Consider the following 23,775-nt stretch of genomic DNA (forward strand, 5'->3'; position numbering starts at 1 on the left):
CTCGGTGATCCATGTCAACAAAAGATACAGCTTTCACATTGGGCACGGGCCAGGAAAAAAAAAACAGTGTGTGTGTGTGTGTGTGTGTGTGTGTGTGTGCGCGCGCTCCCAATATGAAAGCGTTATCTTTTGTTGACATGGATCAACGAGCTTACACAATTCACCGTATGGAACGCGAGTCGCACCCAAATTATTATCTCATAAGTAGCCAAAAATTGAAAATGACTGCATTTACAGAAATTAGAGTAGAATAAAAAGTACTGAGCCAAATTTAATGATTTTGGTATCGAGTCATGCTCTTCTGCGGAAGATGTTCTTTCCAATGATGTCAAAAAATATATCACTTTTAGAACGCAAGGTACTGAAAATCCACCGTTCCGCTTTTTTGGGGACACCCGGGTATAGCGATTACTCTTGTATTAAAAAAAAAAAGAGTACATGTATACAGCTGAGTTGTATCAACTCATAATATGGACACGGGGAGGTTAAGAATGGGATCAACATTATATGTAAATATGGACGTGGGCATAAGAAACTCTTGGTATGTCCATCCCAACTATTACAACCGTAGAGGGGACAAACAATTGAAAGTGGAAGAAAGGTGGGCAGGAAGGCAATGGATACGATACAAAATGAATTGATCATATGAAACTTTGAAATGAAAATTCCAATATATCAAAGTGAAAAGAGGACGCGTTATAGAAACACGTGGAAACTTCTTTATGTTGATTGAATTTATCCGATGTTTTGTTCCCATAAATGAAAATAAAAATGGTATACTTGGGACAAAATTGAATGTCTGTCCAGCTGGCGTCAAATATGATGTCATTTGAGTCTTTAAAATGAATGCATTTCTCTTCAACTGATTACAAAAGAAGCTTTAAAATGACATGAAGTGTGAGTGAAGGTTCAAAGATTTGAAATTAGTTGTGTGAGTAGAGCAGTGATTAAAGTCGTTTGAATTTGAGCGACTTTTCATTGATTCGAATGTAAAGTTGATGAAACTGTATGGGCGGGAAAACCTATGCAATCTGAGACAAACAAAGGTCCCACTCTATGGTATACAAACGCTTCCGGGTCATTGAAGTTATATTCATGTACCATGGACCGGGGGGGGGGGAGGGGTGGACCCAGGTTCTCACCAGAGATTCGAAGGTTGGAGGGTAATTCACGACCACTGTCAGGGGCTATGGTACGGGGAGAACCACATTACAGAACCATCTTCGCGTTCTTCTGCGTACGTGTGGGTGTGTTGGGGGCGTCGCCGGTATAGTGTGTCATCGTGGATTCAGTGCTTTATCTCCGAATTGGGCATTTATTGCCAACCAAGCCATGAGATTGAAAAACGAAAATCAAAATCCATTGTAAAAAAAGTCGAAAAAGCATTTTTTCTTACTTTCAATTAAAAATACATTGATTTCATAAATTTGCTTAAATCATGAAATTCAGAATTCTGTGCTGAACTCTGGCTGTCCCAATCAAGCCCTATCAGATTGAACACGCAGAATCAAAACACACTGTTAAATGAATTAGAGAAGAAGCATTTTTGTTAAAAACTGAAAAATTGAATACATTTTCATAAAGTTCCATAATGAATTATTTGCAGAATTCTGTGATTAGGATCGGTAGTCTAATCCAAGCCCTATAAGATAAAACAAGCACATCCACTCTAAAACATAGTAGAATTTTCGAGTATTAAAATAAACTCCATAATTTTACATGCATCTCCATACATTTGCATAATTCATACATTTTAGAATTCTTTATTGAACTTTGGTAGTCCCAACCAAGCCCTATCAAATAATATAAGCAGAATCAAAACCCACTCTTAAATGTAGGAGAAGTAAAATTTCCGTTAATTTCAATTCTGGAAAAAAAAAATCATATATTTGTATAATTCATGAATTTCAGAATTTTGCGTTGGAGTTTCAGACCCCTTACCTATCTTCATAACTCAGAGCAATCAGAAGCAAAATCGGCACAGAGAGGAAGCAAATCTTACCACTTTGAACATACTTACAAATGCACACAGGCACACACACAAACATGCGGTTTCGTATAGTGCCCTTAGTCTACCGAAGCGATTCGGTGGGGACGAAAACTGACTACGCTTACAATTTGTTTTTGTGATGATTGTGGAGGAGCAGAAAGTTGGTTATTTTACTAAAATGTGCTGTACCAAAATATGCAATTCACCAAAATGTGCCGTAACAAGGACACGTCAAAAAAAAAAAAATGAAGGGGCAGTTTCATATTTTTCTATCATGCAAATATATGTGTTGAATTTTGTTATCAAAAATATAAACATATTGTTAAAGATCATTATACACTTTAGAAGGTTGATTTCGTGTATCCATATGCTCTGATGGGCACCATCCTATAGTTCGAGGAAGACTCTCATATCTCGAAGCTCTCTTGAAGAACTTTTAAAATGGTCGAATTAGCTATAACGTCCCGCGTCTAGATATTACACCGCTTAGCATTAAACATATAAAATATATTTTTAGGAACCATGTCTTGATTGATTAGATGAGCTGCCGTACATTAGTGCACTGATTAGTGCAACTGACCCACCACTGTCATGAAGAAAATCAGAACATTATGTTTCCTTTTGAACAAAATTTACCCTGTTTGTTTTGTGTAACAGTAGTGTCCACTCTATTTAGCAGTTTACAGATTAGATTTCCAATGCCAGAGACCTTCCTGTAGGTATGAGTTAGTGTAATCTTCCCCCCTTCCATACATACACATGCACACATTACTCTAACCCCTCCCCTCCCGGAACGCGAGCAATCAAACAAAAAACAAAAAAGCGAAACCGTAAAATCAAAATGCAAATGTCTTATGATGTCGTACCTTCAAACTTGGTTATTAAACGATAGCCTCATGCACTCATATCTCCAATATATTTTGCTGTTATTTTATGGGATCAACGTTTGTTCCATTGTCCTCAATATCTCCAAACCAATGTTCATTTTTAATTTTGTTGTTTCAATCTTTTATCGGTCTGAGGCACACGTAGATATTACTAGTGTTCGAATGCATTTGTGTTAAAAAAGAAAAAAAAAACATAATGACTTTTTTTATCTTTTCTACTCTATCTTTCCCTGCGAATATGTACAAATGAAATGGAATTGAATGTAATTAAACAGGTTCCCAGCCCGAACCTATTTTGAATATATCGCTAAATGACGGCGACAATAATTGGTCTTCATGCGTCTATCATTGCAGATCGTGGAATAAGTTGGGTCTAGCCACGCCCTTCTTCGTGACTACGTGGTTCACTACATGGTATTACCAGTACAGGAGGAATTGATCTCACCGCCCTGAACCATCTTCACCTGTCTAGTCAACCGTCTGCAGGCACCGCTGGGGATCAGTATAAATTTGTATCATCACATTCCTCATCACATCACATGCAGTCATATCTGAAAAGCGTGCGTTAACACCCGAAAGGGAAGAAATGTCCAGCAAGGCTTGAAAACGTGACCAGCTTCAACCCCAGTTTGATGACGTGAGGTAAGTTATAGTGTGTCATCAACATATTGATAAATTTCTTCTTTTTTTGTCATACAGGAATGTCTCGGTGAAATCTAGCAAACTATATCTTACTCTCAATGTTGACGACCAGGGAGTAAATGAAAATGCGTATACAATGACTTGATAAACAAAGAAACAAAGAAACAAGCCACCCGAAAAAAAAAACAACACCTCCAACAACAACAACAACAACAACAATGATAAAAAATAAGTAAATCAATCAATCATTTCTTTTTTTTTACCCAAGTTCAGTAGATCAAAAGTAGAAACATAGCTTCGGCTTTATTAAACTGGTAGTCCTCTTGAGCGACGATAAATCGGAAAAACATGTATGACGCTTGACATAAAACAAATGTAACTATTGACATGTCCAATTGCACGATTCAAATCATCTATAAACTAATCGAAGCATTTTCACGCGGGTGGATAATTTTAATGGGTGCTCTCTCTTTAAGAAAAAAAAATCTTCTTGGGAAGCACTTTACAAGCTTTAAGTCGTTTCCACTTCATGGCATACTAACCATCCCCTTAAAAATATGATAAAAAGAAGAAGAAGAAGAAGAAGAAGAAGAAGAAGATGAAGAAGAAGAAAAAAAAAATCCTTCACAGAAATGTGTTATTTAACATTGGTGATTATTAGATAGTGAAAGAGGTAAGACTGTCCAGTTTTATAACTTGTAAAGGGTGACACATTTCAAAATAATGCTCAGATATTTGAAAAGAAAAATTTGGTGTTTGGATCAATGAATTAACCAATGATGTATGTGTGTTTCACCGGCGTACTGGATGGTGCAGGCTTACGTGACGTGGTGATCATGTATTGTATGTATGGTATACTACGACGAAAAGCTATTGAAATCTATTATGTTTAAGTCATACTCTGATGAAACGCTGAGGGGCGCTTATTATACGACTGTCACCGAACACTGAAACACATACTAAGCACATACGTCAAGGAAAATAACTTGCAATGCAATTGGAGACTATCGTGCATGTCGCCTGGAAAGCGATAAGACTTGGAATGAGTCACATGCTGGCAAAATAATGTGTCTTAGTTCGACGTTTTCGTGACTACTTTACACATTTCATATAGACAGAAACGCACTGATGTGTCCACTAAGAACATTATCCCCTATTATAGGCGTTAATTAGGGCTATCATGATTTGCGAGTCAACCGACAGTTTTATGAATCACAGTCAAGTCAAAGCGCTAGTATTCATATTAATTAATGCAAATAAAGAGCGCAAAAAGTGAATACTTTTTTTCAAATTATTACAGGATGGCTACAAAACAGTCGAGTGATGCGGAATCCCTTCTGAAAGACATTGCCAGAGATATTCCAGACGATGAAGCCATTGAGGACCTTGGGAAAGAGTTGGACTTCACTGTGGAAGAAATCAAGAGGTTCATACATACTAACCATCAATATCGCGAAGAAACGAGCTATGGAACTCTCTGCATGCTTCGTAAGTGGAGTCACAGAGTGAGTCCGTCGTCACTTCGATCGGACCTACGTGAGGCTCTGATGAGAGCCAGGCTAGTTCGGATTGCTGAAACATATCTACAATCAGGTTAGTCATCACACTGCTGTGCCCGTTTAGAGACTTGTAAAGTGCACTCCCGCCGCGGCTGTGCAGTCTTGAAGGTGCCGTAAATCTGACAAGAGTAACCACGCAGACAAGCATCATCGGAAAATTTCAAGGAAAATGAACCTCCAAGATACATGTCGAAACAGTGAATGCAGCAATACAAATAGAATGCATCAGTGAAAGTTTAAGGAAAATTTGACAATCCGTTCAAGTATTGGCGACGAGACAGCTGATTCAGAAGACTACTACAGTTTATGGCATCATATGTGCACTATACAATACAAAGAAAATATTCAGAAATTCAACGGATTTTGACTTTTCTAGCATAATGAGAGAGCACTAGAATGACCTGCTTCAGAAAGGGAATAGTATGACCTTTGAACTTTACCAGTAACAAGTCCAGGGAATGTGTACTTTTAATATCTAGATTTCTCTCTTTTTACTGTACAGATATTGTAGTGCATAATGATTACAACTTTCACTGATGTGTTTACTAACATTTTGCATTTAGTTAAGCATCTTGAATATCTAAGTTTCATTCCGATTTACGTACTGATTATGTTAGAAAAACAAATGTATTGCCACCGATGTGTGTGATCTTCATCCTATTGAAGGTCATCATACATTTTTTTATTTTTTTTTTCAGCGAAAAAACAAGTTGATATTGGGCCCCGTGAATTGAAAAGAATAATAACTCCTGAAGATATTGCTCGCCTACAGAGATTTTTTTTTTTCATAACACGTTCCGATTGTCCACATGATATGCTAGATAGACGAAGTAAGTTATCCTGTCATGATGCTATCTTCAAGATATTATGAGTAAAATGATATAATTGAGTATATGAATATAAGAACGACCCAAGTCCAATTTTTGGCCAAATTCAGTTTGACATAGGAAATTGTAGCTTATGCATGGACTCATCTGGTGTGTAAATGATAAGTCCTAATTACCCCCGGAAGTGCCTGAAATAAATGAGTTAAATGTTATATGAATGTAAGAATGAAGGACTTGGGTCATTCTTACATTCATATTAAAGCGCCCTCTCTCGTCCTTCTCTCATCTCTATAGCAGAATATCATGTATATGAATCAAAGAACGACCCAAGTCCATATGAATCAAAGAACGACCCAAGTCCATCACACAAAATGGCGTCTCCACAATTAATGTTAATGTTAATTGTCATAATACTATATGTTCTAATTTGTATATACAATGTTGCCTTCCCATCACAGTTAAATAGAATATTATTGGACAAACAAAAAAAGATATGAAGTTTTTTTTAGTTTACTCGAAATGGTCTTCCATGGACTTGGGTCGTTCTTATATTCATATACTCAATTATGTATCCCTAAGCAAGAGCCATTTATTTTTTACTATAAATAGTTTCAAGGTTTCCTTAGGTGTCGGTGTCCTTATGCATTCTTTTACACAGAAAAAGAAATTATCACAAATACAAGATTGCACCTCGTGATCAACCCAAACCCAATACGTCTTACATAAACGAACTGTTGACAGCTGGGGACAGAAACAACATTTTGTTTTACGCTAGGGATTATCATTATGATCACATGGGCGTCACCAGGGGGGGGGGGGGGCGTTGGGTGCGAACGCACCCCCCTTCAGATCGTAAAAAAAAAAAAAAAAAAAAAAATCAGTCTGCGAGCGACCTCAACGGCAGACGCTAAATAATTACTCTTTTCTAATTTTGTTTATATTTTGCACCAGGGACACACACACACACACACACACACACACACACACACACACACACAAAATCAATTCGCACTTTCTGGCAGCACTGATTTTGTACATATCTATTAGTATTCTACAGTGTTTACTATTAATCGACCGTACTGTAAATCCGTACGATACGGCGCACTTATACACGTTTGCCCCATCCCACATAATCATAATATCCGCGATGAAAAGATTTTCTCGCTTTTTTTAGAATTCAAGAAATCTGTCCAATTATTTCACCCAAAAGCAGTGGCGTAACTACGGAGCGGGGGGGGGGGGGGGAGGGGGAGGGGGGAATTAGGGTGCGCCCCCTCCCAATCCGCTGGTTTAAAAAAAAAAAAAGACTTACCGAAATAGTATTCCTCAAGTGTTAGTAAACTGCTTTTGAATGAAAGGGTGATCAAGAAATAAGGTATTTTTCTATGATTTCTTTTAACCATAATTAGATAGGTATATAGTGTGAAACATTGTTCAAAAAGCCCGGACCCGACAAAAGATTGTGTTTGATTCAGCGTGATTCCTGGTTGGCATTCTGCATATAAGCAGGATGTGCGCAGTGTACTCAGTACATCCGAACGAAGAGTCGCTACAATGTTGCGTAATGTGATGTAGAATGTACACCTTTGTACTTTACGCTTCGTTATATCAAAGCTAGATCATTGATTTTGCAGTGTTGCTTTACATACTAGTCTATGTAAAAATGTCTTGCATTGCCAATAAAAAAGACTTGACCTGGGCTAATTCCTAACTTTTCCATGTACATATAAGACACACACACAAACAAACACGCACAATTAGTTTAGGGGATGCTCTAAAAAGTGCAGATTTTGGACATCCTTTTCCCGCTTGTTCACTTCGACGCCACCTCGCTGGTCATACCTCCCCCAGTCATGGACATAAACCCACACCCTTGACTACCAGTGGCGGATCCAGGGAGAGGGCGCATCGGGCGTCCCCCCCCCCCCCCCTTTAATTTCCAAAGCGAAAAAAAAAAAATAGCTTCAAACGGCAGTTTTTGGACAGTAAAATGTCAAAATTTTCAAGCTCGCTCGCTCCTCTCGCTCGCATTTAGTCGTAATGCCATTCTCCTGAAGTTGCTGCCAGTAATTGCCGGCAGTTGCGCCTGGTGCGCCCCCCCCCCTTAATTTCCAAAGCAAAAAAAAAAAAAAAAAAAAAAAAAAAAATAGCTACAAACGGCAATTTGAGGACTGTAAAATGTCAAAATGTTCAAGCTCGCACGCTCCGTTCGCTCGCATTTAATCTTTATGCCATTCTTCTGATGTTCCTGCCAGTAATTGCCTGCAGTTGCGCCCGGTGCGCCCCCTTAATTTCCAAAGCGAAAAAATATGGCTAAGAACAACAGTGTTTGGACTGTAAAATGTAAAATTTTCAAGCTCGCTCTCTTCGCTCGCTCGCATTTAATCGTTATGCAATTCATCTGATGTTGCGGCCAATAAATTGCCAGCAGTTCCGCCCGGTGCCCCTCCCCCCGTAATTTCCAAAGCGAAAAACATATGGCTCAGAAAAGAACGGCAGTTTTTGGACTGTAGAATGTGATATTTTCAATGTAATCATTATGCTCTCCTGATATTGCTGCCAGTATTTGCCAGCAGTTGCGCCCGATGCGCCCCCTTAAATTCTAAAGCGAAGAAATATAGTTACAAACGGCAGTTTGTTTGTTTTTTACTGTAAAATGTCAAAATTTTCAAGCTCGCTCGCTCGCTCGCTAGCATTTAATTGTTATGCGCAATTTTCCTGATGTTGCTGCCAGTAATTGCCGGCAGTTGCGCCCGGTGCGCCCGGTGCGCCCCCCCCCCCCCACCTCCTTTATTTCCAAAGCGAAAAAATATGCCTCCAAATTGCAGTTTGGGGACTGTAAAATATCAAAATTTTCAAGCTCGCTCTCTTCGCTCGCTCGCATTTAATTGTTATGCCATTCACCTGATGTTGCTGCCAGTAATTGCCAGCAGTAAGATGCGCCCGGTGCGCCCCCCTTAATTTCCAAAGCAAAAAAAAAATACGGTTACAAAAGGCAGTTTTGGGACTGTAAAATGTCAAAATTGTCATGCTCGCTCGCTCGCTTGCTCGCATTTAATTGTTATGCAATTCTCCTGATGTTGCTGCCAGTTATTACCGGCAGTTGTGCCCGTTGCGCCCCACCCCTCCTTTATTTCCAAAGCGAAAAAATATGGCTACAAATGGCAGTTTTTGGACTGTAAAATGTCAAAATTTCCAAGCTCGCTCTCTTTGCTCGCTCGCATTTACTTTTTGATTATTATGCCATTCACCTGATGTTGCTGCCAGTAATTGCCAGCAGTTGCGCCCGGTGCGCCCCCCCCCCCCCCCTTAATTTCCAAAGCAAAAAAAAAAAAAAAAAAAAAAAAAATATGGCTACCAACGGCAGTTTTTGGACTGTAAAATGTCAAAATTTTCAAGCTGGCTCTCTTCGCTCGCTCGCATTTAATTGTTATGCCATTCACCTGATGTTGCTGCCAGTAATTGCCAGCATTGCGCCCGGTGCGCCCCCCTCCCCCTTAATTTCCAAAGCAAAAAAAATGTGGCTACAAACAGCAGTTTTTGAACGGTAAAATGTCAAAATTTTCAAGTTCGCTTGCTCGCTTGCTCGCATTTAATTGTTATGCAATTCTCCTGATGTTGCTGCCAGTAATTACCGGCAGTTGCGCCCGTTGCGCCCCACCCCTCCTTTATTTCCAAAGCGAAAAAATATGGCTACAAACGGCAGTTTTTGGACTGTAAAATGTCAAAATTTCCAAGCTCGCTCTATTTGCTCGCTCGCATTTGATTATCATGCCATTCCCCTGATATCGCTGCGAGTAATTTGTCGTTTCACACCGTCATTGTATAATCCATTTATAAGGGGTACAACCCTCTCCGGCACTTCCACACCGTCCCCCCACCCTTGCTCGCTCCCTCGCATACTACCCCCCCCCCCCCCGGATGAAATCCTAGCTACCGGCGCGCCGGTGCCCTTTCCCCGCTTAGTTTCCCTCAAAAAAAAACAGTAAAAGTCTAGGGATTGAGAGCTTCCTATATTCCAAATGTCTGTCCAAAAAATCTCGTAAGCATTTAGTGTCAAAACGCATCCCCCTTGAAAAAAAGCTGGTGACGCCCCTGTGATCTGCAAAACAAAATATACTTTGAAGACTGTAAAACAAGCTACAGATATCTTGTATAGTGTATTTAACTTTGCTGAGATGTGAATATACAAAAGATATGGCAAAGAACATTAACTGTTGGTCACAAAGATATTTGTTATACATTTCTTTATGTCAGTATTTTCGATTGAATGTGTTTATGACCTTCACAACCACTTTGTGTTTAAGGCCTCTCATACGCATGCCTAGTGGTTGTTGTTATCCGTAATTAATTGGTGCTTTGAGTATAAAGACAACGGCAAAGCTGTAGAGTAAAATAGAGATCATGACACGTTTCATTCGGATCTCTGCCTTTACTTTGCGAAAGGCCAGTAAAAGACAATACCTGGTGGTATTCGATCTACATTACTGAAATCTCAGTTATTCTATCTTTTCACGTAATCCAACTAAGAAATAGAATACATGCAAGTTTTTAATGCATCGAGTGATGAAAAACACTTAAAGATTCAAAATACGAGTAAGCAAAAGTGGTGTACAAGAAGAGGGTACCAGTATTCAAGTAATAGAATAACTAAAATAATAATTAAAGATAGAAGAAAGAGTAATCTAAAAATTATGAAAATGCGGGCAGGTAAAGTAAAAGGGCTTGTAGAATCTCTCTAATGACGGTATATCAACCCTCATCTGCCAGTCTGCCACGTTATCTCTCTCTCTCTCTCTCTCTCGATATATATATATATATATATATATATATGTGTGTGTGTGTGTGTGTGTGTGTGTTTGTGTGTGCGTGTTTGTGTTTGTACATAGTATGTATTATTGTTATTTGTATATTTTAGAAATAGTGTTAGTAATAATAGTAATAATAATAACAATAATGCGTATAATTATATATACATATGTTTTACTTTCTTTCGGGAAACCAACTCCAACAAGCATCTGCCTCTATGCAGGTTCCCAGGAAACTTAAAAAATGACAAAGAATTTTAAAGTGATTTTTTTTTTGTGTTTTCCGAAAATTCAGCACCCAGCTCGCCGTCGCTATCAGCACCAACCCCCCTCCCCCCGTCGCTTGGGGAGAAACAAGTACAGCAATGCAAGGAAGACCTGAAGGAGTACTACCGTGAGTCAAGGCGTATGGTCACTGTGGATCCACTCAACTTTATGGAACGTGTTAGCTTGGATGACATTTACACAAATTTGAGCCTAATAGACAGAGGTAACATGCGGAAAACACCGATAACCTACGAGGACATTTTGGCAAATGACGAGAGCGGAAAACTTTCAAAGCACATTCTGATCGAGGGCGAGGGAGGTGTCGGTAAAACAACGCTTTCCTCCAAGATCGCCTGGGACTGGTGTCAGGGAAGGATTCTCCAGGATCTGGATTTGGTGATTGTTATTCCTCTTCGAGATGTCACCGACGGCAAAAGTATGGGTGCGATTCTGAAAAGTTATTTGCCTGATTCAAATGCAGCAACACCGGACCAGATAGACGGCTATATCTCAACAAATGTAAAAAAAATTCTTCTTGTGTTTGATGGTTTTGACGAGTTTAAGGAAGATATAGAAGAACGGAGCAACAGTGAGGTCATCCGAATTCTAGCATTAGAGCAATATAAGTTATGTAAGGTAATCGTGACCACACGACCGTGGAAAAGCCACGATTTCAAGATGACAAAAAAAGTAGCCGAAAGGTATACTTTTATCAGCGTAGAAGGATTTAGTAAGGGGAACTTAGCAACTTATATAAGTCAATACTTTCAGATTAGACAGAAGAATTCTCTTGCAGAAAGCTTGATTAGTTTTATGAAGGGAAATGACATCATTCGGTCTAACATGGCCCCGTTTCCCATCTACTGTGCAATGCTTTGCCTTATGTGGGAGTACTTTACTGAAGAGAAACGGAAAGAATTGGCAAAACTGCAAACATTCTCTCAGATTTTTGGAGAAATGATTTCTTTTCTGAAAGTACACTACGCATCAAAGGCCTGTGAACGTTTACAGGATAAAGCGTTTACTGATCATTTGACAGAAGCTGGTAGGGCGATTCAAGACATAGGTGAAATAGCGTTGAACGGTTTGATTGCTAAACGGCTTTCATTTCCTGAAGAACGCTTCAAAGATTGTCACGATTCAATGGAAACATCCTGCAGAGTTGGGGTTTTGACAATAGAGAAAAATGTCACCAGAGAGAAGCGTTGGCATGATGCTAATAGTACATCCCTTGTTGAGTCAGTGGTTTCTTTCCCCCACAAATTGTTCCAAGAATATGTTGCAGGAGCATATATTGCAAATGTATACGTCAATAATCGTGCTAAGTACAACCAGCTGAAACAAACACTTCTCCCTCGATATCGAGAGTTTCGCTACCTACTTTACTTCGCCTCATCATTAGGAAAAGAACTTTGCCTTGGTATCATAAAAGATCTGCTAGAGTGTGATGACAAGGAGTTCTGCATTGACGTTGCGTTTGAATGTCATACTGAGGAGGCCGCCGAAACAGTCGGAGAAGGGTGGAAAGAATACGAGCTATCACGGGAAATGCCACAACATACAAAATCAGGAGTAGCATTCATTGTGAGCTTTGAACAAGCGGTAAGTGACACGACTTGCAAATCGACTTGAAAATAATAATTTACGAAAAAAGGTAATATATTTTTGGTCCGTTTTCTTAGTGGTGGCTTCTCTGCATGACTGGGTGTGAATCCTTTTACCTTCTGTGCCATATACAATGTAATCGCTAACATTCTGAAAACTTACGCTGATTGTCGTTAGCATATTCTTTTCAAATAGATGTATAATGTTGCATTTGATTTAAAATGCTTTCCTCTTAAATATCAATATAATTGGCCTTTGAGTTGATATGAAACTGTTATGAATTGTCTGTATCTTTTGTTAATGATATAAATACGACATTAAATGTCATATCAACAGCCTGCTTGAAATGTTTCGATTAAACAACCCTACGATGTTTCCCAAGATAATAAGAAATAGTGATATCTCATTGGAAGAGAACTGCAACTGTTTCATATTCTTGACAAATCAGATCAATTTTCAAAAAGTTTCCTGTCTTAATGTTTCGATGCGATATACACTACGTCGTGCGTACATTTAGGGCTCGCAGTACAATGTATTATGAATCCCCGTCTCATTTTCTTTCTTCTGGGTCAGCCCCGTTAAAGGCATAATTTACCATTTGCAGATGAAACAAATACCCAGCATTAGTGCTTTAAATTGTTCTAAAATGTGAGTTAGGGATAGAAACAACTACTGTAAAAATTTGAATCCGTATAATCGATGTCAAGTGTTGATAAATACACAAAATATAAACAATAGTTATAATAAAAATGTTTCCAGACTAAAGCGTATACAGTTACGGTTTCTAGAGAAAAACACTGATATCTCCTTACATTTTAGGCTTTATTGCAAGAATTTTATATGGTAGGATGTTTCATGACACAACAGACCTACACATTTGAATCAAATGTGATATCTTGAACATTTTTGAAATCACTGCTCCCAAAGGTAAACTGGAACTTTAAGAAATGAAGCAGGTCAGGCATTTTTTTTTTTTCATTTATACCATCCAGTACCTGGAGGCTGGAATGAAAACATGAATGCAGTAATCATGTTTTTTTTTTGTCCCCCCCCCCCCCCCGTCCACATTGAATGCGACTGTTTTTTTTTTTTTGTGTGTGTGTGTGTGTGTGTGTGTGTGTGTGTGTGTGTGTGTGTGTGTATTAGAGTTCCACCTTTATGTTTTATCTACATGAATTAATGTTTGTTTCATACATTAGCGGTCGCTATCTTTTGACGAGGTCAACTGCGGTAGAACTGTGTCACGTGACCTGGCGGAGGGAATGTGTTCCAGCCGTGTGCTGCGCAAAGTGACAATAAAGCACTCAATATTCCACGCGGACTTCTACAAGATCATCGGAGACAAGGCTTCGAACTGTCAGGTGAGATCGTCCACGATACTAGCAGTTTCGAAGCTCCCGCCCTGTGCTATACAAACTGAACTTGAAGTGATAAACAGTATGTACGATGTGTAAGTATACAATTTTATGAAGAAAATACGTGCTGTTCCTCGCCGAATCATTCCCTCTCTTTCTGTAGGCACTGTCTGCATTAGGCACAAGTAAATCATGTACGTCATAATTATGGGGTTTTTTTTCGAAAAAAATTATTCTGTAAGTCTTACAATGAATTACTGTAAGACCTAGGGCAATTCATTGTAAGTTTTACAGTAATTTAACTTAAGTTTCACAGTAAAATTGCTTCCAGTAACTGAAACTATACAAATTACTGTGCAGCTGGGATTCCAGAAATTTCTTGTAATTTCTACTGAATAAAAATGTATACAGTTTCTTTAATGCTGAATTGCTATGATAACCAAAATATTGTTATCGCTATCACTTATTATGACAATAAATAAGGACCTTTTTTCTGGATAAAACTAGCTTTCTACTTTTTTTGGTTCTTGTTGATTAGTACCCATGCAGCTGCCAATTCAGCACAAATACTGTTCGGTGGATGAAGGGGAGCAGAACACATAGTATTTTTCAATGTTTGGAGAACCTGCGTTTTTATATAGAAGGCATATTTTATTGCCTGCACTTCCGTTTTCGTCCCGGGTCAGACAAAAGCTGACCAGCCAAGAGGTTTCTGTCGTACCCCTATTATATAGATCAGCTTATGCTTATCGCAAAATCCGCAGCTTGCGTGTAAGTACATTTTTACTACATGAATGATACAGTGTAACATGGAAATAGATACCTTGAAATCACCAAACATAAATTACAATCATTATACGACTTGGTGAGTTGTTAAATTAGACATATCGCTTTTTACAAACACAAGGGATGGGATGTGGTTAATGTGATATTGCAAAAAAAAAAAAGGTCCGAGTTATTTGTGTGTGTGTGTGTGTGTGTGTGTGTGTGTTTGTTTGTTTTAACTGATATGTTCTTCACATTCGTCCCGCAGTTACTTAAATTGCAGTATATTTTATCGATCTATTTGCATTTATTCCTTGCGAACAACCTATTTACAAGTTATTATTCGAATCTTGTCAATTTGTCTTTCTACAGCTTCAAGATGTGAGTATATCTATTGAAAGCTGGGATGAAGTTTCTGAATTGATAAAAGACTGGATGAAATGTTCAATGCTGATTTCTTTCCATTTGTTGGGTCATTTGTACAACGGTAATTGCACACTTCTCCGAAGAATGGCCAATTAGAATTATGATCAAAATTACACATAGCAAACTCCAGGATAGCCTCGTAAACTTCCACGTAATTGATATCGCATTGTTATTCTTTTTTTACATTAATCTATCTGATTATTGGTAGTATTAAAGGAAAGATGCGCAGGATATACTAAAAATACTTCGCTCTAAAGTTTAGCCTAAAAACGTGTACGGAAAGCTTCGTTGAAACCAGATTGGACAGCTGTATAGTAATCACTTTTGTTGTTGAGTTGTTGGCTGCGCTAAATCAATAAGTTTGTAATGTCTCGATTATAGTCACTTCCTTTCCTTTTAACATTTAAGAATATCCACATTTTCTCCATGGAGTCCATCTTATAATAATTATATCAAAAATATTTCATTAATAAAAAGACAAAAATGTGCGTCGCTGACTCTGAGTAATGGGATGATCTTAGCTCATTTTTTTTTTGGGTGAAAATCATGCAAACGAAAAAAAAAATGTAACTGACTTTACTAATGAATTGTCAATGTAAATAAGTAAGTAAGTCCTATTTATTTGGTGTCACTTGTCGGTATGCCTTTCCTATAATGACTACTGGATACCACGTTGATAGCAACATCACTATCTACTTTCTTGATTTCAATTCACAGGCCAAGATTCAAGTTTTGAGTCTGTCTTTTGTTAAATTAGACATGTCGCTTTTTACAAACACAAGGGATGGGATGTGGTTAATGTGATATTGCAAAAAAAAAAAAAAAAAAGAAAGGTCCGAGTTCTTTGTGTGTGTGTGTGTGTGTTTGTTTGTTTGTTTTAACTGATATGTTCTTCACATTCGTCCTGCAGTTACTTAAATTGCAGTATATTTTATCGATTTATTTGCATTTATTCCTTGCGAACAACCTATTTACAAGTTATTATTCGAATCTTGTCAATTTGTCTTTCTACAGCTTCAAGATGTGAGTATATCTATTGAAAGCTGGGATGACGGTTGTCGACTTCACTCTTCCATTGGGGGTAACTTGGCAACATGGGCATTCACTATGTCAAGTCTTTCAAGCTTCAGTCTGAAATGCCCTTACCTGGACGGTGATTTCCTCTCAACGGCCATCGCCTCAGCATCATCATGTCAAGTACGTCATGTCAGGACTATGTTAGATTTATACTTTGGACTTTTAATATGCATTGTTTTTTCCGTCTGATTTAGTCTCTTCATGATTCTGGAGGCATGCTCATGGTAGCCATTATTTTGTTTGACAAGTGATTATAACTTTTATGGTGCTGAAATGGTTTGTGGCATCTTGCTTTGAATATATGGGAAATGGTATGAGTTTTGCTACACGCACAGGATGGGTACACAATGTTCATAAAATGAGCTCTTAGGACCATTTTACCCAAAAGTGTGCAAAACTTTTATTTTCGTATCGCCACCATGTTCATACAGTTTACATCGATTATTTTACCTATTCAAGAAATCTTTATTTTTGATGCATTCATTCGAGAGGTTAGACCCATAAAATACATATCAATAAAACTATAAGGACATCCGGGATAATATTAAAAATACGATCCCAAGTAACCGATGTAACCCTAAATACCCCATGCCTCCAGAGAAGGAAGCGATTATATAAAAAGTTTTTAATCGTTAACATATCATTCAAATCAATTCTTCTGTACCTCATTTTGTTGCCCCTCAAGTGCCTAAATGAAATATCACATAAAATATGATAGTTTGACATTTCTCTAAGGGATTACTTCAATCATGTCGCCAAATCGCAGTTAGGTTACCCTTTCCAGACTCTTGAGAGAATATCAAAGTATAATGCCGCATATCAGTGTCATTTCATGTGTCAAACAAAGTCAACCTACACTGTAAAAACATCGGTGTTAGATTTAACACCACGGGTGTTAAATCTAACACCGATCAAACTTCAATAAAGGACCACACCCACAGGTGTTAAAAATGCACTGTGATGGTGTTGAAAAGTGTTCACCTGACACTTCGTGGTGTTAATTTGACACTGTACTGGTGTTTATTCAAAAATGACACCACATGGTGTTGATTTGATATTTGCTGGTGTTAATATCAATGGTTTAACACCCGTCCAGCTTCAATAAGGGACCACACCAGCTGGTGTTACTTTGGTGTAAATTTATTTTCACATTTTTTTCAAAAATCTAGTATTTTAATGTAAAATTCTTGATCGTCTTGTTTAAATTAAAAATCAACAAGAAGTGCAGTTACTAAGAAACTCTTCAAAAACAGTTTAAAATTTGGAAATGACACCCGAAGGTGTTAATTTAACACCATAAATGAGCACCGAAAATTTAACACCAACTCGGTGTTCACTATTTCACACCCGACTTTTTGCAGTGTAACGCATACATGGAGATGTTACCTGACATTTGCTATTTATGAGAAGTGTAATTGTCTTGTTAATAAAGTTGCATACGTGATCAATAAGATCATTGATATATTTAGAATGGAGGAAAAAACAAGTTAGATTAGGTGAACTTATTTTAAACCAAAATATATATATATATGTATACTTTTTTTTAGCCTTCACTTTATAGATTGCGATCATTCTTATTACAGATTAAATCAAAGCTTAATGATGTGTGTTATGTTATCGCAGGTTGTTGTTTAACAAATAAGCATTGCCATTTTGAAGCAAAAAATAAGCCGGCAATCAACAGATTTTTAAGATGCTGCCGTTGGCAACGTATCTGATATTTGGATTTAACATGCAAAAAAAAAAGGGGGGGGGGGGTCTCTATGTTTGGAAATGTTTGTAGGGGAAAATGTGAGCTTTCAAAAATCAGGCGTTGATTGTTTTGTATTTCTAAGGTAATGAAGTTTCTGAATTGATAAAAGACTGGATGAAATGTTCAATGCTGATTTCTTTCCATTTGTTGGGTCATTTGTACAACGGTAATTGCACACTTTTCCGAAGAATGGCCAATTAGAATTATGATCAAAATTACACATAGCAAACTCCAGGATAGCCTCGTAAACTTCCATATAATTGATATCGCATTGCTATTCTTTTTTTACATTAATCTATCTGATTATTGGTAGTATTAAAGGAAAGATGCGCAGGATATACTAAAAATACTTCGCTCTAGAGTTTAGCCTAAAAACGGAAAGCTTCGTTGAAACCAGACTGGACAGCTGTATAGTAATCACTTTTGTTGTTGAGTTGTTGGCTGCGCTAAATCAATAACTTTGTAATGTCTCGATTATAGTCATTTCCTTTCCTTTTAACATTTGAGAATATCCACATTTTCTCCACGGAGTCCATCTTATAATAATTATATCAAAAATATTTCATTAATAAAAAGACAAAAATGTGCGTCGCAGACTCTGAGTAATGGGATGATCTTAGCTCATTTTTTTTTGTGTGAAAATCATGCAAACGAAAAAAAAATGTAACTGACTTTACTAATGAATTGTCAATGTAAGTAAGTAAGTAAGTCCTATTTATTTGGTGTCACTTGTCGGTATGCCTTTCCTATAATGACTACTGGATACCACGTTGATAGCAACATCACTATATACTTTCTTGATTTCAATTCACAGGCCAAGATTCAAGTTTTGAGTCTATCTTTTGATAGCCCCCTACCAAACCCTCCCCTCTCCCTCCTTCCGCTCGCTCTTACTCGGTCGCGTTCATGATATTCAGTGTAAATATCAAAACAGGAAGTTTATATGGATGATACTATTCTATAGGCAAATTATTCAATAATAATCTTCATCAAAATATACAGCTACATGTACCTTAAAAGGGTAGGAATATTTCAAGTCGATAAAACAAGGAAAACCATGCATCAAATTAGACCATTTACAACATCATTATGCAAAAGTTTCTAACCGTGGGAGGGGAGGGGGACACCCCCTCCCACACCCTACCCCTTGCTCACTCCGCTCGCTCTTGTTTGGTCGCGTTCTTGATATTCAGTGTAAATATTAACACAGGCAGTTTGCTTTGATGATACCATTTTATAGGCATATTGTTCAATAATAATCGACATCAGAATATACTGCTACCTTAAACAAGCGGGACTGTTTCAAGTCGATAAAACAAGCAAAGATATGCGTCAAATTGCACCATTTACAACATTAAAATGCAAAAAGTTCTTAAAGTGGGAGGGGGACAACCCCCTACCACAAGCTTTACCAACAGCAGTACTACCCCCCCCCCGAAATAAAACAACAGACAAACAAACAAAAAAAACAACAAAAACAAAATGAAATCCTAGCTACGCCAGTGCCCCTCTTCCGCTTGGTTTCCATAAAAAAAAAGAATCCTAAAAGTCTGGGGATTAAGAGCTTCCTGAATTCCAAATATCTGTCCCAAAAATATGCGTTACATTTAGTTTTAAGACGCACCCCCTTGAAAAAAGCTGGTGACGCCCCCTTATTGCGACATGACCTGGCAGAGGGATATCGTTACCTACAATCGAAATGGAATTAATATCCAATGATTCAATGATATACAACTCTTTGCAACTTCTCATTTCATGTTCCCCGACCTGTTTTTAGGAAAGTTTGTGTACCAACTTGTGGAAAGAGAACAAAAAGTGGCATGTTATAACTTCCCTGTTTCTCTCATAAATCGCATGCTTTCCTTCGATTTCACCAAGAGGTATTACATTCAATCTATTGGTCACACATTTTACTACTCTGATGTGTCCAGCATCAGCATGGCTCTCCCTGTCTCTATTCTTTACAAATGGGCCATCATCGAGAGCATCACTATCAACTTCCAAAACCACAGAACCATGTACATTAATGCCACGTCATTGCCTGTGACTTGCACACAATAATTTCTTCTGGTTGTGTGCCGAGAATGTTCAGTAGTTTGGATACATACGGTGTTTACAACTGCTTTCTTGTACACTTTAATTACAGAACAAATGTAACAGGATATTTTTGTGCTTGTTTTTCTTCTGTTGACATGCTATACCACATGACTATCACAGGACAATACCACACAGCAGTACCACACAGAAGTACCAACTAAAAACAAAAACAAAGCAAAAACGAAAGGTGAAAAAAGCGAAAAATACTACTCCTCCGCCCATCCCTCTTCCATTAGGACACCTCTGAATCCACCATAAACAAACATGGAATTTCAGTCATTAATGTCTTCAAAGCACTCAGCTTAGCTCTACTTTTTTTTTTTCAATTCGACAGAATAAGATACAAACAAATACAGTGTTTATGGACTCCAAGGCTTCAACCCCCTCCCTCTCCCCTTTCTGCTGCTGGATATGTCACAATTGAACACGACATTTCAGTCATTAATGTCTTGATAGCACCAACTTAGCTCTATCTTTTTCGATTTGAAGGAAAAAGATAAAAAAAGCTCATGTACTCTGATGTTTCAACTCCTCTGTCCTTCCTATCTTCGTCGGGGGGGGGGATCATTCAAAGAAATACGATCATAACAATTTTCACCATAAAGACGTTATCTGCCAAGTTTGGTGAAAATCTGTTGTGAGGTTTACAAAAGTATTGAAGCAGCGGTAATGGTTCATGAGCAATTCTGTTAGACATCGAGTTCTTCTACATATACCATCGGTAGATGATACCATTGAAACACATGATTTTAACATTCCGCTACAGCGTTTTTACATTCCCAGTCGATATTGAAAGTTTTTTACATATCCCGGCGCTTTTTGAAAATTCCCGTTCAACAACGCTTCTGCTACAGGAGTCACGCGCATATTTCGTTCCCCATAGAGACGTGTGTGAAGAAAAAAAAAAAAAAAAGAATCTCTGTATTTAAAATCGCTGGGAGAAATGAGGTTTTTTTACCTGCACTTATCTGAAAAAAGTGAGATAATCCCTTCCTTCAATCAAATTTCCGAGGGGGTTTTTCAGGTCAAACTCTGTTTAAGGGTTCGCAAAGCAAGATTACGAGTCTCCCCCTCCCCCCTCAAAAAAAAAAAAAATATATATATATATATATATATATATTATAATATTTTGTGCACCCTATAGTCTCTTTTTTTCGCCAAACTGCATTTATGATTTTTATCTTGTATTTTTTTTTTTACCAATATCTAGCATCTTTGGTTCAATTTCTGAAGCACTCAGGGATATTCAATTATATTTACAGGTGTGACCCCTATACTTGGTTGACAATCTTGGAATTCGAGAGACCTAAGAAAAACAAATAAATAATTCTAATGGAAATTAACCAATGATATGAACCTTTCACATGCCGATCACATATTGCTTAACGAATTCCCTTGATCACGTCCGAGGCCATCCTGTTATTCACATTCTGTACTTCATACTACACGTATTGTCTCTGGAAATAATTATGTAGAGCCAATACTGTACGCAATATTTGCTTCAGGACGTTATATAGTTTCACGTCGTCAAACCGAAACGCATAGAATGATCAGAACAGTTAAGTTTGCTGACATTTAGAGGGAAGACCCAACTGTGATCGAGATGATCTGTTGAACTTTCCTTAGCTGCTAATCTGCATTATGCCAGTTATTTGTGGTACGTAGGCCATCACTTGTGTATGCATTTTCAAGCAACAAGCCTATTTCTCTAAGGTGTACATGGCAGTCTGCTCATCTAGCGTGGTGTATGGAGTTACCGCAAATTGTGCACTGCATGTATTAGGTCCCCAGCTCGTTTGCTCAGAGTTTTACCAATCTTTATGAATATGCGCCAAAATTTAGATTCCTCATGGATTTGTTTTCCTCTAATACGTACGTGTTTTTTTTTTAACACTTTCAAAATCTATAGCTTATGACATTTACCAATCTCTTTACATTTCACTTTTTTCTATTTCTTTTAATGATCTCGGCGTTATGCTGTCAAGGTTAGTTCCTTGACCTCCATCCTTTTTTTTTTTTTGGGGGGGGGGGGGCTCGTCACGAAGTATGTCCCTGTTTGATTGAATTCCTCATACATTACTTTGACTGTGTGTTCATGTGTCTTTTTTTAATACACTTCCACTTACATCATAATACAATCAATATAAAGTTACAAGATGGGTAATTCTTCAAGAAGTGTAGGTTTATACCATCTCAATGATAATTATAAGAAAAAGATTAACTGTGGTCAAATTAATAACTCCTTATCATGAGGTATGTGCAATTGTAACTTTGATACCGCAATATAAATGTGGAGAAAATTAACAATAAAGATATAAACTAAAGATGCACCTCTGTGGAAATGTCTGTTTCTTTCGTGTATTAACATAAGTCTTATAGTATATTAGTGTGTTTTTTCATCACCTAACTCTTTGCAATTTCTTTTTTTCCCCTGTTCTCCCACGTGATTTGATGACAGGTTCATGTATCAACTGGTCACTATATTGACAAAATCTATGGAAGAATTCCTAATCTAAACCTAACACCAGGGGTTCATTTAGCCACTAAGTAGGCCTGCAGTTTGGACGATACTAGCCTAATGCATAGTATACAAGGCATTATGTTCTTGTAAATATACTGCTGAAGAGTACGGAAGTGCAAAGGTGTGTAAAGAGAGATTTGCATTAGCAATGTGATAATAAAAGTTCTTACATCTTACGATTGAGCTTATACCCTCAGGCTTCTGCTTGAACAATGTATTTGTGTAAATTCATGTAATTAGTCATTTTGTTTATCATTTCATTCATTAATGTGAAGTTTAAGTCATGTTTTGGTTTGTTCTTGTTATTTTTTTTCTCCAGATACAAGATATGAACTTTTCATTAAAGCGCTGGTATAACGGTTTTGAACAGCTGCCTTCAAGGGGTGGTGACCTTGCCCAATGGGTATTCACTCTGCCAAGTTTGTTGAGGTTCAGTTTGACATGCCCTTACCTGGACGGTGAATTTCTCTGTAGGGGTTGTTTTTGTTTATTTTTCATGCATTGAAATTTCGTCACAAACGAACAAAAATGATGCAGTATACAATCATTGTCTGATGAAAACACGGAAATCCTCCGTTTAGCATGATATGGTGTTTTTATACTCATCAATGAAAAGCAATAGTAATTTGCCATTCCAACTATTTTTTTTTATTGTACATTTAAGAGACAGAGAGATCGTCGAGTTGTTTGTACTTTTGTGTTCACTTAAAAAAACAAAACATGTTAACAAAGAGATGATTGAGTAATAGGTTTGAGGTCGCACTTTGATACGTTTCCTCTCCCAACGAATCGTTGCTCCGAATTCCTGGTTATTCCCTTTATTCATTATCCCAAAGGTTTGTCATTCCGAAAATGAAAAAAAAAAAGGAAAATGTGTTACTCTCGCAGCCAGGGGGATATCTAATTATTTTGCAATAAGAGTTTGAACGAACTTTTGTGAAAATGTTGTTATTCAGGTCGGTAACAAGGATAGGAGGGCTTACATTTAGAAAAGGAAGATCTTTTTAGTTCATGTTTACAGTTGCAGTTCCTTTCTTTTACACATTGGGGCGCAAAAAAGAAAATCGTTGACGGATTTTCCCCAAACCTAGCCGATAGCATCTTTATGGTGATACGATCTTCATTATTTCTTTCTATTCGAACCTCCCCCCCCCCCTCAATCTCCAAAAGAGGGAGGAGGAGTTGAAAGGTCAGAG

General features: G+C 37.7%; 1 protein-coding gene across 1 annotated transcript in view; it reads left to right on the forward strand.

Annotated features, from left to right (window-relative positions):
* Positions 1 to 4,820: 4,820 nt before the first annotated feature.
* The window catches only part of LOC140246810 (uncharacterized), a 39,194-nt gene continuing 20,239 nt past the window's right edge, over positions 4,821 to 23,775 (forward strand). Inside the window, exons 1-4 of the mRNA XM_072326141.1 lie at positions 4,821 to 5,112; positions 11,033 to 12,582; positions 13,785 to 13,946; positions 16,146 to 16,328. Coding sequence (XP_072182242.1) covers positions 4,821 to 5,112; positions 11,033 to 12,582; positions 13,785 to 13,946; positions 16,146 to 16,328 — 2,187 coding nt within the window. The remainder of the gene's footprint in view (positions 5,113 to 11,032; positions 12,583 to 13,784; positions 13,947 to 16,145; positions 16,329 to 23,775) is intronic.

The sequence above is a fragment of the Diadema setosum genome, chromosome 3 (assembly GCF_964275005.1).
Source record: "Diadema setosum chromosome 3, eeDiaSeto1, whole genome shotgun sequence".
In the NCBI taxonomy this organism is placed as follows: Eukaryota; Metazoa; Echinodermata; class Echinoidea; order Diadematoida; family Diadematidae; genus Diadema; species Diadema setosum.